At 37.4% G+C, this 17,450-nt stretch overlaps 2 protein-coding genes and 1 long non-coding RNA gene across 3 annotated transcripts in view; 1 reads left to right on the top strand and 2 right to left on the bottom strand.

Moving 5' to 3' along the window:
• LOC117982145 (uncharacterized) overlaps positions 1-17,450 on the bottom strand; it is a 328,575-nt gene that overhangs the window by 16,626 nt on the left and 294,499 nt on the right. The gene's annotated exons all lie outside the window — the stretch shown is intronic.
• On the top strand, positions 7,526-10,245 carry LOC138402343 (uncharacterized). Its single transcript, XM_069498574.1, has 2 exons — positions 7,526-7,955; positions 9,280-10,245. Exons 1-2 carry the CDS (start codon positions 7,781-7,783, stop codon positions 10,110-10,112), a joined length of 1,008 nt encoding a protein of 335 aa, XP_069354675.1. The 5' UTR covers positions 7,526-7,780; the 3' UTR covers positions 10,113-10,245.
• LOC117982144 (uncharacterized) lies at positions 8,171-10,381 on the bottom strand. The gene is made up of 2 exons (XR_011236746.1): positions 10,244-10,381; positions 8,171-9,222 (listed from the first exon to the last, which is right to left on the bottom strand). It is a non-coding gene; the product is annotated as an uncharacterized lncRNA (long non-coding RNA).

Below are 17,450 nucleotides of genomic sequence, written 5' to 3'. Positions count from 1 at the left end.
TTTATGTAAACTTTCCACTTTGCATCTCTGGCAGTTTCTAAGCTACGCGCATAAAACTAAAAGCAATTTCATATACGACCATAATCAGAAAGTTATCGCCCGCGTGCGAAACTTGTATCATCATCATCATCATCAACCGATAGACGCCCACTGCTGGACATAGGTCTCTTGTAAGGACTTCCACACGCCACGGTCTTGCGCCGCCTGAATCCAGCTACTCACTACGACTCGTCTGATGTCGTCCGTTCACCTAGTCGGGGATCTTCCAACGCTGCGTCTTCCGGTGCGAGGGCGCCATTCCAGCACCTTGGGACCCCAACGTCTATCGGTTTTACGAACTATGTGCCCTGCACAGTGCCACTTCAGCGTCGCAAACCGTTGAGCTATGTCGGTTATTCTAGTTCTCCTACGGATCTCCTCATTTCCTCAGTGACTCTGAGCTTGTATATGTAGAGGAAATAAATGCCAAGTTTCGTATGAAATTAGATTCGGCTAAAATAATATTTGGGCGTTGTATTAGTTAGTAGATTACTATTTCCATAGAACTTCTTTGGTATCCAAGGAGGTCTGCAAAATTAGCTTGTTTAGTTATCACTCTTGTCTTTGTTCGAACACAAAGCTACAATTTCGCGATCGCAATCTCCTCTGATTGGTCAACGCATTGTTGCAACAAGAATAGCATAAATTCAGCCAATCACAACTATTGCGATTATATCTAACTAGCTGATGCCCGCGACTTCGTCTGCGTGGAATTAGGTTTTTGAAAATCCCGTGGGAATTCTTTGATTTTCCGGGATAAAAAGTAGCCTATGTCACTCTCGGGGTCTTAAACTGTACCCATGCAAAAAATCACGTCGATCCTTTGCTCCGTTGCGACGTGATTGAAGGACAAACCAACAAACCAACAAACAACCACACTTTCGCATTTATAATAAGGGTAGGTACTGATTATAACACGCGGATGCTGCGTCTTAGAACATCGTTTGTTTACAACAAAACGAATCACTTTTGCGTTGGCTACAACTGCTTACAAGGTAAACAATAATCAAAAAGTTATTATCCAAGTTAAAGCCGAGCCAAAGGCAATAACTCTGCAGGTCGCGATCAGGTGCTCCTAACTGCCCTGATTTACTTCGCTACTTGCCAACTTGATTATTTGTTTTTTCGAACCAGTTATGAAAAATATTTTTTCGTGGCAGACGATTCTAAACTTATAGGTATTATGCCAAAAGTTTCCTAGGACTTTGTTCGTTAGGAAATGTTTTTTCTGTGGGACTGAGATGTTTTCCTTCGATTAAATGTTTTTACCCATGCAAAAAATCACGACGATCCGTTGCTCCGTTGCGACGTGATTTAAGGACAAACTAACAAAGCAACAAACCAACAGACCAACAATCAAACATACATTCGCATTTATAATAGGGGTAGTGATAAAACGCATCGCTCAAGGCGGGGCGGCGCGGTGATTCACCGACTTTGTTAAATGTTAAGTAAACTCCTTAAAATTCATTTACCGACCGTACATAACCCATCTCATAATAATAACAGGAGAAGTAGAGCATAATTCAGCCAACAGTGGTAAAGTCACGACCCGCTGCGGAAATATTTAGTTTTAATTAACGCATCGCACGTTCCGAGTAAAAATTCATGGCCAGAACGCCCTCTTACCGCTTTATAAATTGTTTGCTCACTAAATTTTGATCGCTTAATATTATTTTCAATGGAGGGAAGTCAGGTTTTTGCGGGAATAAAAATGTTCTTGCTGGTTTCATAGCTTAATCCATCATCATAATGATTATGATCAACTATTGAGCACGGCTATCCTTTCAAAATCAGAAAGGTGTAGTGTAGGCCATAGTCTGCCACGCTGGCCCATTTTGGATTGGCGAACTTCACACATATTTGAAAACATTATAGTGAAGTCTTAAGCCTGCAGGTTTCCTCACGATGTTTTCCAAGTGATATTTAATAACTTAAAACGCACATACCTAACTCCAAAAAATTAAAAGTCTCACATTACGGCGGTTTTAGATCTAAGACAGAACATATAAGACTATCAATAGGTACTATCAGTTGGTCCTCGATTCATCACTAACCACCAGGTGAGATCGCCGTTACTATAGTTAGCGGCAATAGATATACACACTCTTTGAAAATTTCAAGCTTCTACCCATTACGGTTCATGACTCAACAAAGTGATCCTACAAGGGTTCCTTTTTTCCTTTTGAGGTACAGAACCCCAAAAATTTAACTATAAAAGGGTGTGATTTGACGGAGAGACAAAAAATGAGCTCAAATTCGCCTTCGCCTTGAACCCCATGGAGCATCTAATTCCACAGATTCAGATGCAGTGACAAATGTTACGTTTTTCGCTCTACGAAATGGATGAGCCAAAGGGTTGAGCTATGAAGATAGCGGTTTTATAAGATTAGTTTTTTTTAAATTCATAGACTAGCGCTTGGCTGCAATCAGACCTTATTTATTCACATACAAGTTGGACTTCGACTGTAATCTCACTTGGTGGTAAGTGATGATGCAGTCTAAGGTGGTAGCAGGCTAACCTGGAAGGGATCTGGCAGTTTTTATTCAACCCATAACCCTTTGCTTTCTACACGATATCGTACCGGAACGCTAAATCGCTTGGTAGCACGGTAGGGTGGTAACTAGCCACGGCTGAAGTCTCCCACCAGAGTAGACCAGAAATTTAGAAATTATAAAATTCCAAACCCCTGTCAAGAATCGAACCCGAGACCTCCCAATAATTAAATAGTTCTTCTCGGTAGGAAAGGCATTCCGAACCAGTGGTAGATGCATCCGACTATTCGTAAGTAGTTGTAAAAGTTTATATGGGGATCTTTCACACACTTTCAAACAAACATACTATCATACATACATACTAAAATTCACATACACAAACTACAAACAAACACACCTTTCATATATAGACCGCAGGTCGCGTGCAGAGCTAGTATGCGCGCCGCCGCCGCTCTGTATGAAATTTACTACATAAACCGGTTCGTGTGACGTCCCGCCTGCACCCGCCTGCGCCCGCGCATCGAATATCGATGCCGACCTAATAAATTGCAACCCGCCAGTCTGTTCCAACGCGCCACTGCGACACCGTGCCCACGCATGTTCAGTGGCCGCACGCCAGACACGCGTTATAATAATTTAATTTTGTTTTTATCGAACCGCGGACCTTTTTCTACTCTTCAAGTTTGTTGTATATATAGTTACGTTGTAAATAGTATAATATCTTTGTGGTTTACAAATTCACAAGAAATACAGATCGGTGGTTAGAAGAATACGGGATTTCATTTACCCCACCTCACGCACCACCATAGTTTGTACGAATAAAAAAGATTATTATTTTTTATTTTTATTTTAATAAGACCACAGCGCTTACCACTGCACCAGGGAGGTCATCAGATCTGGTGGCAAGTGATAATGCAGCTGATAGAGCGCGCTTGTCTGGAAGATGCCTATTCACTCTTGACTTGAAGGGACTCATATTAAAATTGGAGGGGAAAACTGATGCTGGAAGGGCGTTCCATATCCTAGCAGTTCGAATTAGAAACGAGGAGGCAAATTAGAGATAGGCATTTTCAATGGTTACTTGGTTTATTATCTATAAATATAAAAAATTTTTACAAAAAAAATAAAAACCGACTTCGTTACATAAACACTAAAAATTGAAAAATAATTTAATTTATTACCGAATATAAATTATGTATACAAGAGTTAATATAGTTCCATAATAATATTTTTTGGTGCCGGTGCCAATTAGCTTTAGCTGCGCGAATCGTCTAGACTTCATATTTTTATGGGACTCCACAATGGCACCTCATTGGCACCGACCCCAAAAAATATTATTATGGAACTATATTAACTCTTGTATACATAATTTATATTCGGTAATAAATTAAATTATTTTTCAATTTTTAGTGTTTATGTAACGAAGTCGGTTTTTATTTTTTTTGTAAAAATTTTTTATTTCACAATTTTTAGTGGCCCCATGAAATTATGCTATGACTGGTTAAAAATCTACTGTTTACTAAGCTATTACACTGATCGCGAGCAATTTACTCTTATCCGTTGAGGAGTTCCAGTATCTATCTTCGAAGATGTTCATCAGATCTTCACCAAATTGAAATGGGACCAACTTTGAAGTATACCCTTTCAAACAAAAAAAGAATTTTCAAAATCGGTCCAGGCGTTTTTGAGTAAACGGGGAAAATAAAAAAAAAAAAAAAAAAAAAAAAAAAAAAAAAGATTCCGACGAATTGAGAACCTCCTCCTTTTTTTGAAGTCGGTTAATAAAAGGAAAAGGTGACTGACTGATCTATCAACGCACAGCTCAAACTACTGGACGAATCAGGCTGAAATTTGGCACGCAGATAGCTTTTATAATATTATTCTACATCCGGGTGAAATAGGTGTTTGGTGTAGTGAAGTCGCAAGCATAAGCTATTAAATTTATAACAATGATTTTGGTACATGAAAAAAAAGTAGGTAATCAAAAACCGGTCTAAGTTGGCGATTATAGCATATTACAGTACACGGCAGAAAATAATGTATCGATGTTGGAGATAGCGGATTTGTAGAGCATTGTCTCTGTCGTCGAGACCAACAAAACGTCATATAGGTATGAGTGACAGACAACCCTCTACAAAGCCGAAATGTCATTCTAAAGGCCGATGTACATTATTTTCTGCCGCGTACTGTAAACTTGTAGTTCTTTGTATAGAATTTTCTATTTCATCTTCATATTTTGTTGGTGCCGAACTTGATAGGCGATGGACTGGATCATGGATGATACACAATGGATTGGTTTAGTATGAATCGCTACGTCCATGGCCCAAGGCAAGTAAAAACCGGTCTAAGCGGAAATTCAAATTGAATGACAATAAGATTGACGGGCAGCCAGATAGCGGACCCGTTTCATTTCGCGAGGTTTTATGTATGGCTTAAGAACGTATTGCTGCCACGACACGCGTTGGTTCAGGCTTTTTGTTGTAATGACCTTATTCTTTCAGTTTTTTTGCGACCATAGCGGGGCATTAAAAAAAAAACCAGCCAAGTGCGAGTCTGACTCGCGCAACGAGGGTTCCGTACTACAGTCGTATTTTTTTGACATTTTGCATGATAATTCAAAAACTATGATACCTACATAAAAATAAATAAAAATCTGTTTTAGCATGCACAGTTGAAGATATTCATTAGATACCCCACTTGATATAGTTATCTTACTTAGAAAATTGAAAATACTAATTATTAGTTCATGACCACAATTTAATTTTTTTTGTGTAGTGTAACCACAAATTCACGGTTTTCAGATTTTTTCCCAAATGTCAGCTATAAGATCTACCTACCTGCCAAATTTCATGATTCTAGGTCAACGGGAAGTACCCTGTAGGTTTCTTGACAGACCGACGGACGGACAGACAGACAGACAGCAAAGTGATCTTATGAGGGTTCCGTTTTTCGTTTTGAGGTACGGAACCCTATAAATTACAATTTAATCATCATTACTGTAATATTATAAACGCGAAAGTGTGTTTGGTTGTCTTTTCATAGCCCAGGTTTATTCTTTTTATTCCTATTGAAATAAGTGTTACTGAATTTTCAACTTTTCAATGACACTAATTTCTGAAAACTATTTCACACTCTAGATTTTTTTTTAAATTTATTATTAACATACAAGAAAGATTACATATAATAGATAGCACGCATTGTAAAAAAACCACAGAGGTTTGACCCTCAATGCGTACGTCTGCGCATTACATCATGCATTATATCATAAAAAATTATAAATAAATAATATTACTATAACATTATAATATACTAACTTAATGTTAAAAAACAAAGCACAGATTATATATATATATATATATATATAAGCAGTGGCGTGCAGGTCATAAAGGCATAAATGCACTGCTTACCCCAGTTGTTTAAGCTCAATGCATATTTTTCATTATGACCTGCCAGTGAACAGGCTCCTACTTAACTAGTGCCTACCCTGGCTTCAAACCCTTTGCACGCCACTGCATATAAGTACCTATCAGATGCCTGCAACTGAACTCGCTTGCGACTTGGCATCAAACGCGCAATGCGTGTAAAAACAAGTGAATCGACTGTTCAGCGCTGGCTCCCTTCCATTTCCATTTCCATTAGCAAATATTTAGCCAAAGTGTTTCCCAAACTTGGACCCATTAAGAGTTTGCTTTTTGTCTCTGCCCCTAAATGAACTTTTTTCATTTCTCCTTACCATATTTATGTGTTAAGTGTTTTTTGGATTGTAATTCTGGATATTCACTGTTTGAATAAAAACTTGTATTTTGCAGTATGAAATGGGTAGAGTGAACTAGAGTGAGGAAACTTTCGGTTTGATCCTGAATCGACGATATAAGGCAGTTACATGTGACCGTTACCATGGTCCAAATATCAGATTCTATTCACAAACTTTCGTCAAAATAAGTTGAGTGAATGGGCTGTGAAAAGTTAACAGACAGATGGATTAAAGACAGTTTCACATTTGTATAATTAGTATGGTCTTTTGAAAGGTAATGCACTTTCTTACCATTTATTTGTGACAAAGTATTATCGAAGTATTAATTTTATACTATAAAAACCGGCCAAGTTCGAATCAGGCTCGCGCACCGAGGGTTCCATACTAATGGTATTTTTTCGACATTTTGCACGATAATCCAAAAACTATGATGCATAAAAATAAACAAAAATCTGTTTTAGAATGCACAGGTGAAGCCCTTTCATATGATACCCCACTTTAGATACCTAGTTATCTTACTTCGAAAATTTAAAATACTAATTATTAGGTTATGACCAATATTTTTTTGTGTTATGTAACTACAAATGCATGGTTTTCGGATTTTTCCCCTTTTGTCTGCTTTAAGACCTACCTACCTGCCAAATTTCATGATTCTAGGCCAACGGAAAGTACCCTGTAGGTTTCTTGAAAGACCGACAGATAGACAGAAAACAAAGTGATCCTATAAGGGTTCCGTTTTTCCTTTTGAGGTACGGAACCCTAAAAACTGTAGCATAAATTCACGTATACGTAGGGGAAGTATCCTATTGATTTTGTATTATAAAAAATGAACCATAAACTCACGTAAACTTTTCACTTTGCATCTCTAGCAGTTTCTAAGCTACGCGGATAAAACTAAAAGCAATTTCATAAGAGCATAATGTTCATCACGAAGTTATTGCGCCGAACCGAACTCTTAGCTAGGCAAGTAAATGCTAAATTTATGATGAGATTAAGAACGTGCGAATAGTCCATAAAGTTAAGATGCAAATCAAGTTGTTATACGAGTAATTGTGCAATGAAATTGTTATTATAAGACGCATCGGGATCTTATGTTTAAATTGATTTTGAGCATCTTCATAATGGTTTATCAGTAAGGGCCGATTTCACCAACGCAAAATAAGTCTTCTCCGAGAGTAAAATATTTTGGCAGGTTTTCAATACAAAAACTGTCATCACCAATGCACCAACTCTAAGGCCTGAATTCCTCTGTCGCTGACGTCGGTCGCGTACGTCGGTCGCGCGTACGAATATACGTTGTGTTATATATAGCACCACACTGTGACGCTGACATCAGCGGCGCGCGAGTTGCTACGCGCCGCGTATGGCGCGCGTCGGTCTCGCTCGTCAGCGCCGCGTACGTCGGTCGACTGACGCGCTATAGCACGCTATGAGCGTCCTCACTCTGTTCCCGACCGTCGGCTAAATGGTACGCGCGCGCGTACAGTCGCCATGAATATTGATACCGAACGTGTGATTGCCGAGGTGCGCCTACGTCCTGCATTGTGGGATTTATCTAATGAACTGTACAAAGATCGCGATGCCAGAGCAAAATTTTGGTTACAAGTTTTTGAAGCACTGTTTCCGGATTACAATAATGAGGGCGATGATAAAAAAAAGGAGATCGGTAAGTAAAAGATAATGTGTTTATAATAATTTTATCAGATATACATGTGGAATGCGGGTGGAGTAGCGGGAAGGGAAACATAATTTTTTGTCTTATTCTACCCCGCGTCCCCCAACGTCTTACATTTTACGGGACAGTCGCGCACGAAGTTGCTCCACTATAACTGGCTTATGCTATATCAGGGTTCAAAGGTTCATGAAAAATACACACAAACACTAATTGTACCTACACGTTTAATAATGTCCATACACAAAAGTTTTATGTAGAAACTACAATTTAAAACAAGATACCACACGAATTACAATAAAATCTGTCGTTGCAATCCCAAATCCCAAACACATCCCACGCAATTAGCGTGAGATGTGTAGATGCAATTTCTTAGTAAATATACTGGTTTTGCCATGGCAGAGAACCTTCCGGTGAAATAAAGTAGTTAGCGAATAAGTCTCTTAAAGTATCGCCTGTCCGATTCATAATGTTATAGCTGCTTAGAGAAACATTTTCTAAACCAACAATTGACATAGTATCAATAACATCATATTCATCACGTACTCTTATAAAGTTATGTAATACACAACATGCTTTGACTATTTTGATGCTGTTAATCAATGAAGTCCTCATAGGCCTGTGAAATACTTCAAATTTATTAGACATAATACCAAAAGTAGATTCTATGTAGCGTCTTGCCCTACTAAGGCGGTAGTTGAATATTTTTTTCTTGTGAGTCATATTACTACGAGCGTATGGTCTTAAAATATGACGTGATATTCCAAACGCTGCATCCCCTACAATCATGTAAGGAAACGGTGTCCGGCTGTTATCTACTTGTCTCGGTTCTGGTAGGTTTATTTCGCCGCTTTGTAATTTTGCATACAAGTTACTGTCCCTAAATATTATTGAGTCAGAATCTGTTCCACAAGCACCCACATTAATATACTTAAAACAGTAATTAGCGTCACACATAGCCAACAGAACGATTGAATAATATTTTTTATAATTACTGAATAAACTTCCACTGAATGCAGGGCAAATAATACGGACGTGCTTGCCATCTATCGCTCCAACACAATTTGGAAAATTTGCTCGTGATTCGAAACCCTCAGCGATTCTCAGCCAATCTTCATGTGACGAAGGTAGTCTTAAAGTTTCGTCGTGCAGAACATCCCAAATTTTTGTACACACTTCTGTAACGATTTTGCCAATAGTTGATTCTCCAAGCCGATAGTGGTAATGTAGATCTATGTAGGTATTGCCGGTCGCAAGGAATCTGTAAAATGTAATATGTATTAATTTTACTCTTTTTTCTTATTTTTTATTGTTTCAGAAAAAATTGTGCAGCAACGATGGAAGACTGCAAGAGATGCATATATGCGTTGCAAAAATGTCTTAAAAAATACTCCCTCAGGATCAGGTGGAAGTAAAAAAAAGGTGTATATATATTTTGAAGATATGAAATTTCTTGATAAAAAACACCAAGCTGAAGTTGAGGACTCCATCGGAAGTAATCAGGCTACACCGAGCGCAAGTAATCAGGATACCCAAAGCATATCTTATCAAGACGTGCCAAGTACGTCCAGTCAGGACATACCAAGGAGCACAGGACTTGAAGTAAATACAGAATTACAGAAAAGTGTTGCTCAAGAAAATTCTACAGACTCTGATTTTCGTAATAAACATTCTAATAAAAATCAGCGAAAAAGAAAACAGACCGACACTGATGAATTCGATAAAGAGATGCTAATGATGTTCAAAGATAATGCCAAACTTTTTAAAAATGATGACATGAATTTTTTCATGTCTCTCCTGCCAATAACAGAAAAGTTTACAACGCATCAAAAATTGATTTTCCGTACAGAAATGCTCAAAAAAGCAATGGAAATTAGTAATATACACAATCCATATGAAATAACCAGTAGACCGAATTCTTCAGATTCGTATTTTTCTCCACAGTCTGAATCGATTTTACACAGTCAAGATCCGATCAACGTACAGGAATATGAAACTTTCCCTGATATATCAAATACCGTTTCACAAGAATGTGTGATGTACGAAGTACGTCCCACTACTTCTTATACATCAAACTCCGGATCCCAAATTATTTCTCAAGGATACCAAACCATCCATGGCATTACTAGGAAAGCCAACGAAGACAAGTAAAATGTGTCCTTCAACAAAATAAATAACTACTTATTATTTTTTACAAAAAATAATAAAAAGGTTATATAAAAATGTGTTGTTTTCTTTCTTATTATTATATTCCAATGATAGATTGATATAATGTAACTCACCTCAATGTAACAGCAAGTCGTTCCACTGGAGGTATAATTTCTCGATATATGGAGCAGTGTTTCAGGTGATTTTCTAACTTTGATAACAGTTCATCAAAAGTTTTTACTCTCATTCTAAAATAATTAAAGAACTTTTCCTCGTCCTGACGTAGCTTTTCAAATAATGTAGAAAATTCACCATTCGTCACCCTATCAGCAACAATTGGGTGAATGTGATATCTTTTTCTACATTGACGCCGTCTCCGCTTGCGTAAGTATGTTGCAGCAACTAAACAATTTATAAACGGGTTCATAATTATCCCAAATCCACTTGGAGACGCCTGTACCGTGGAGCGGTCGGTATCGCACTACGGATGTTTTCATTGGCGCTGATGGCCAGCGCGCTACGCGACTGACGGTACGCGACCGACGTCAGCGACAGAGGAATTCAGGCCTAAGAGCACTCACTTTGCTCAGTGGTCTGATTGCTCAGCACCAACAATTAGATGTTTTTAATATTAGTATATGTGAATTTTTATTTAATTAAATATCACTTGCTTTAACAGCGAAGGAAAACATCGTGAGGAAACCTGCATGCCTGAGAGTTCTCCATAATGTTCTCAAAGGTGTGTGAAGTCTACCAATCTGCACATGGCCAGCGTGACTATGGCCAAAACCCTTCTCACTCTGAGAGGAGACCCGCGCTCTGTGGTGAGCCGGTGATGGGTTGATCATGATGATGATGATGATATGTGAATTTAATAAATTATGTACAATATGTAACTTCTGACTCGGTATGCGTATAAAAAAACGCGAAAAAATCCAAAAAAAACCCTATATTTTGTAAAAGTTCACGATATTTGCAAATAAAACATCTGACTGACGCTACAGGACAACAAACGTTGCGTTAGTAGGCCATTCAGAGTCAATGTCACGTTGTAGGCGGGGCACTGACCCAAGTATTGCACGCTATACATTGCGGGGTTGAAAAATGCTAAATCACTAAAACTACGAAATGAGGCAAATGGTTATTGGTATTGGATTGTGTTTACGTAGTATGTATAACAATAACGCTTAGTTTTTGCTAGCGTTCTAGTTACACTCTGTTATTTGGTATTCGCATACAAAACACGCTATCATTGTCAGATAAAGTCATTATACAGAACATAAACACCAGATCCGTGATTAATGTACGGTCCCGTGCAAGAATGAGCTCAAATCTTCCTAATACCCGCCCCCCTAGCAGTTAACATAAATTAAGATTGCCAAACACGTGTCCTGAGTTTCGGGCGGCGACGGGTAATCTCAGAAGGGAGGAGTGAATACGAGGATTTGTTTACTGGTTCATTCTTAGACGTGATGTTATCAAAATTATGTTAAAAGGATTAAAAGGATAGGAAATAGCGATGAGTCGGTATTTAACAGTAATCTTTTCCATGTTGTCTGTCTAAAGCCAGCCATGAAAGTTAATCTGGGATCCTAGTGTAACTTTTAAAGTTAAAGGGACATAAAACTTTTTCGTCGCTATTCCATCCATACTTAATTACAGATTTACGCACAGTTTACGTTAACTTGAAAAGTTACATCTGAACAGTTTGTTTCCTATAAATGATATCATAACGCTGCTATTTTAAAATTAGTGCTACCTATTCTTATTCTCAATAGGTATAGATTGAAAAAATAACGATATTTTTAGATAGCTGTTACGTTTAAATGTTGGGGGAAATTTGGATGGATAAACTTATTACAATTTAGCTAAATTAGAAATATATGCTAAAGAAAAGATATAAGAAATGACTCGGACAAAATAATATTCAAGGTATCTGTACATAATATTTTAATGTGAATGTACTTATTTTTAATGTAATTTTAATGTAGTCTAAATTAATGAATCATTGCATGCCGCAAGGTAGAATTTCGACGTACACTAATAATACCTTTAAGATCTGTAAACTAACCCAAATTCGCAATAAAGAGAATTGAATTGAATTGAATTGAAAGAAAATTCTTCAATGTAAAAAAGCGTGAAATCGGTACGTTAAAAACTAACCTGCAACTTACTGAGTTTATCCAACCAGCTACTAATACAAGCAATTAACTCAATTATTGCGGACATGTGCACCGAACAACTGGCTAAAATGTTCTAGGCAGTATTCCGAGTATTCCAAAGTGAGCCGCGTAAACGGTATGTTTATGGGGAGTTCATAAAACTATTTGATACTCCCTTGGTCGGATGCTTTGGAAATAGTCCAAAATATTACATGAAATATTGCGAATAGTCCAGGAGTTGCACGAGATGTAGGGCGCGAGGTTATTTATCGCTCACCAGATAGTTTATTTTGCGGTCAATTAACCTTTATGCACTTTTAACATATGAAATTTCTACGAGATGTGTATAACGTAGCACTTATTTTTCATGTACTTTCATATCAATAATATTATACAATCACCTGATGAAATAAATTTTAATTTAAGCAAATAAACATCATTTGCTTATTTGCAATGCAATTAAACAAAGTGAAGAAACCAGTATGCTTGTGAGCATAATGTTCTCAAAAGTGTGTCAAATTTACTAATCTGCACTTGACCATGGTGGCATGGACGACCTCCGTGGCGCAGTGCTAAGCACCTTGGTCTTATTAGTGGGAGGTCCCAGATTCAATTCCTGGCAGGAGTTTGGAATTTTGTAATTTCTAAATTTCTGGTCTGGTCGGGTATGGTGGGAGACTTCAGCCGTAGCTAGTTTTTTTTTAAATAGATATAGCGAGCAAACGAGCAGGCGGGTCACCTGATGTTAAGTGATTACCGCCGCCCATGAACATTTGCAGCACCAGAGAAACCGCCGATGCGTTGCCGGCCTTTTAGGAATTTGTTGGTCCGCCCCTTGAATAACCCCATGTTATAATCTAGTGGGAACACCGCCGATGGGAGTTGGTTCCACAGTTTGCACGTGCGTGGAAAGAAGGATCTGCCGCAGCGGACGGTTGAAGTGCACCAGACAACCAGGTGGTGAGGGTGAAATTCCTTACGGTGGCGCGCGGTACGGTTGTAGAAAAAAGAGGGTGGAATGAGGAGTTACCACATTCAGATTAATTATATACTATTAATTTTTTTTATTTAGAAATGATTTATTTATTACATAGGAAAATATTAATAAAACATACAATTATTCTATTAAATAAACTTAAATCTAAAAAAAAAACATTAAATTGAAACTAAAATAAATTAAATTTTATATTTGATGACTGTACCTACCTATTGTTTTATTTAGAGAAAAGATCAAGTCTCTGTTTCATTCGGTTAACGGAAAAACAGTGGGTACAAATGGGAAAAGCATTTTATATAAAAACTCTACACCTGGGTAAAATCATTCTTTTTTTTATGAAAAAGAAAGAAAGTATTAATGCTAATTAGACGGTGCGATAATACGAAACCTTATAAACCCGACTGAAAACGTGTACGTTGTTTCATGCGGATTATATTTCAAACCCTTTTACTTTAGAGCTCACAATATTATTCATTTTTAAATTAATGTTTTTTCAAATCTATTTGTTGGAACGTAGAATGCTTGACTTTGATACAAAATAATATAATAGTTTACTTACCTGTTTGTTTGTGCACGCCTCATATTATATCTAACGGTTATAAGTATGTTTTTTAAATTTCTTATGTTTTTGTGAATATATTACAATCAGATATTCGAAATCCGAGATTTCGAAATAAATCGGTCGACTTAGAGATTTGAAATTTAAAACATATATTATTCTTTGAGTAATCTAGAACTAGATACCTACTAGTAGAAGAACTTTGAGGAATTTTAACGGATTTTCTGAAAAAATGTTAATAGGCGCAGATGAAATCACGGGAATAGTCTACTGACATATTATGGTAGATCTAAGTTATTTAAAATTTCATAAACTGTGTGTGGTGGTTGCCACAGTAGAAACTAGATGGTGCTGTTCAATCTATACAATTTCTTAAAGCTTTAAAAGGATTTTGCAGAAATTCGAACGGATTTAATCAACTCAAACTAAATAAATTCAAATATTGTCAGAGTGCGTACAAAATTTTACACTTCTCGATGTCAAAATTTTTTATCTTTGTAGTGATATGATCGTGTGAATTAATACGTAGGTACTTGAATAAAGCTACGAGGAACGCGAAAGTTCGAGACGGGAAAATAAAACCTAAATCCACGTGGGCATAGTTGCGAAAATCAGCTTGCAACAAATAAACTTCATTTTGAGGCTAAAAATAATAACGCCACCCATTTTTAATTGGAAGCAAAAAGTTCTCTGTAGAGAATTATTTACCAGCAGTCCGCTGCCGCGACAAAGCCGAATAAACCGCTTCCGCTGGATTAACAGAAAACTCCGCGTCCATTTGTATCCAATTTAAAATCAAATTAGAAATAAATACACTTTCTATTCCATTCGATCAAAGTCTAAGGGCTAGCGGACTGAATATTTCAAGTTTCACATCGGACAAATTTGTAATTGACTTTAAAAAAAGGGATTTTCAATTCGATATATATATTTTTAGGGACCGTACCTCAAAAGGAAAAAGAAACTCTTATAGGATCACTTCGTTCTCTGTCTGTCTTTCCAACTGTCCGTCTATCCGTCTGTCTGTCGTGTTTGTCACAAAAACCTATAGGGTACCTACTTCCCGTTGACCTAGTATCATGAAATTTGGCATAGGTAGGACTTATAGCACAAGTAATGGAATAAATCTGAAAACCGTGGATTTGTGGTTACATTACTCAAAATAAACGTGTAAATGAACAAATAATTAGTATTTTCAATTTTCAAAGTAAGATAACTATACCAAGTGGGGTATCATATCATACCTGTATATTCTGAATCAAAAAAGCAATAAGTGTTTGTTTCTTAACCGGCTGCTTTTGAGTGTATTTTTAAAGTTGCAGACGCCTTAAATTTTTAGCTGTACACAAATGGACAGGTTTGGTTTTATCCTTTCCACTCAATCCGCGTCAACAATAATATGTATTCACATAGGGATCTGTTTAAACACTACTAACGACTCATTAGTCTGGCTCTTAGCCTATGACGTGCGGGACCAACTTCGCGAGTGCCATAAGGAAAATGTAGCTATTATCCAAGAAGCGAGATTTACCCCAAATCGAATCCCGCTCCCTCGTCTAAAACGGCCTTAATTTAACGGACGAATTTGTCTAATTCCAATTCGTATGCTGTGACAAATGTAGTGATTTTTATTCGGGATTCGCTTTTTTACGCGCCATATAAATCACTTTTTTAGGGTTCCGCACCTCAATAGGAAAAACGAAACCCTTATAGGATCACTTTGTTGTCTGTCTGTCTGTCAAGAAACCTACAGGGTAGGTACTTCCCATTGACCTAGAATCATGAAATTTGGCAGGTAGGTGGGTCTTATAGCTGGCTTTAGGGGAAAAGTCTGAAAACCGTGAATTTGTGGTCACATCACACAAAAAAAATTAAATTGTGGTCATAAACTAATAATTAGTATTTTCAATTTTCGAAGTAAGATAACTATATTAAGTGGGGTATCATATGAAAGAACTTTACTTGTACATTCTAAAACAGATTTTTATTTATTTTTAGGTATAATAAGATTTATCATGCAAAATGTAGATAAAATACGATTGTACGGAGGTTACGGAACCCTAAAAAGCACTAATCTGACACCGATGTTACAAATAAAGCTGCATAAAGTTGCTAATATTCCCGGCGAGTTGCTAATATTAAACGTGTGACAATAGGTAAACATTAACAGTCACTCCATGCAAGCGCGATTACGTAGATTTTAAACATTTTAAGCTATCCACGTTTTCTAGTACTTAAATCTGTCCCGGAGTTTCGCATTTAGATTAGGTATTTATGGGTCGCTTACAGCTTAACTTTTCTGTAAAACGGCGCTGGATAAATTGTATTTTCTCTGTTACGATGCCAAGAAGTAAATTTCTTTGAGTTCAGAAATGGAATTTCTCGTAGCGTAAAGCACTCTCTGGGGTCAGTTTTTTAAGTAAGTGGATTCTACGGGAGACATATTGTAATTTTACGTGAAAAATTGTTGTTTTTTAGGGTTCCGTACCACAAAAGGAAAAACAGAACCCTTATAGGATCACTTTGTTGTCTGTCTGTCGGCCTACAAGGTGCTTCTCGTTGACCTAGAATCATGAAGTTTGGCAGGTAGGTAGGTCTTATAGCAGACATTCGGGGAGGAATCTGAAAACCATGAATTTGTGGTTATATCACACAAAAAAATTTAAAGTAAGATAACTATATCAAGTGGGGTATCATATAAAAGGTTTTTACCTGTGCATTCTAACACAGATTTTTATTTATTTTTATGTATCATAGTTTTTGAATTATCCTGTCAAATGTCGAAAAAATACGACTGTAGTACGGAACCCTCATAGCGCGAGTCTGACTCGCACTTGGCCGGTTTTTAACTAATAAGAAAGGAAAATATAATGACTTATTTAATAGGTATATACACATACCAGCGGTGATAGCGTCCGCCTTCTTTTCGGGAGGTCGGGGGATCGATCCCGGGCATGCACCACTAACTTTTCAGAGTTATGTGCGTTATTAAAACAATCAAATATCACTTGCTGTAACGGTGAAGGAAAACATCGTGAGGAAACCTGCATGCCTGAGATGTTCTCAAAGGTGTGTGAAGTCTGCCAATCCGCATTGGGCCAGCGTGGCAGACTGTGGCCTGAACCCTTCTCACTCTGAGAGGAGACCCGGCTCGAGGCATTCCAGCATCTTGAGACCCCATTGTCTATAGATTCCCCGGACCGTGAGTGCGAATAACTTAGTACAGCTTTGTAAGCCGATTATAGGTTGATCATCATCATGATCGAGCTCACTACATAGAAAATATAGTAGTAAATAATATAGACGTTAATTTTCGAAAGTTTAATGAAAACATTTAAATTTGATGCGGTAAAAGCTCGGCTCTGAACTCGAAATTTGCGAGAATTCGTCCGAAATTTTGTGCGAAGCAAATAGAGGTAGAGTTGCAACTGAACATTACTGTTAGGCTAGTAGAGCGTGACACAAGTTGTAAGAGATAAACTGAAATACTATTAGGTCCTACTATTTATTTTTAACATCGTCATCATCAACCTTACTACTCACTATATAGAGCACTGGCCATCTCTTAGAATGAGAACGGTTGGCCATAGTCTAACAATCTGGCCAAGTCAAATGAGATTGAT

This window comes from Maniola hyperantus, chromosome 5, assembly GCF_902806685.2.
Source record: "Maniola hyperantus chromosome 5, iAphHyp1.2, whole genome shotgun sequence".
In the NCBI taxonomy this organism is placed as follows: Eukaryota; Metazoa; Arthropoda; class Insecta; order Lepidoptera; family Nymphalidae; genus Maniola; species Maniola hyperantus.
Note: the sequence above shows the minus strand (reverse complement) of the source record. Positions and strands in the feature narration are given on the sequence as shown.

Excerpts from the sequence above, each read along its gene's own strand:
- LOC138402343 (XM_069498574.1), top strand. The coding sequence starts at position 7,781 with ATGAATATTGATACCGAACGTGTGATTGCCGAGGTGCGCCTACGTCCT. Across the intron at positions 7,956-9,279 it reads TGATAAAAAAAAGGAGATCG|AAAAAATTGTGCAGCAACGA; the intron begins GTAAGTAAAAGA and ends TTATTGTTTCAG.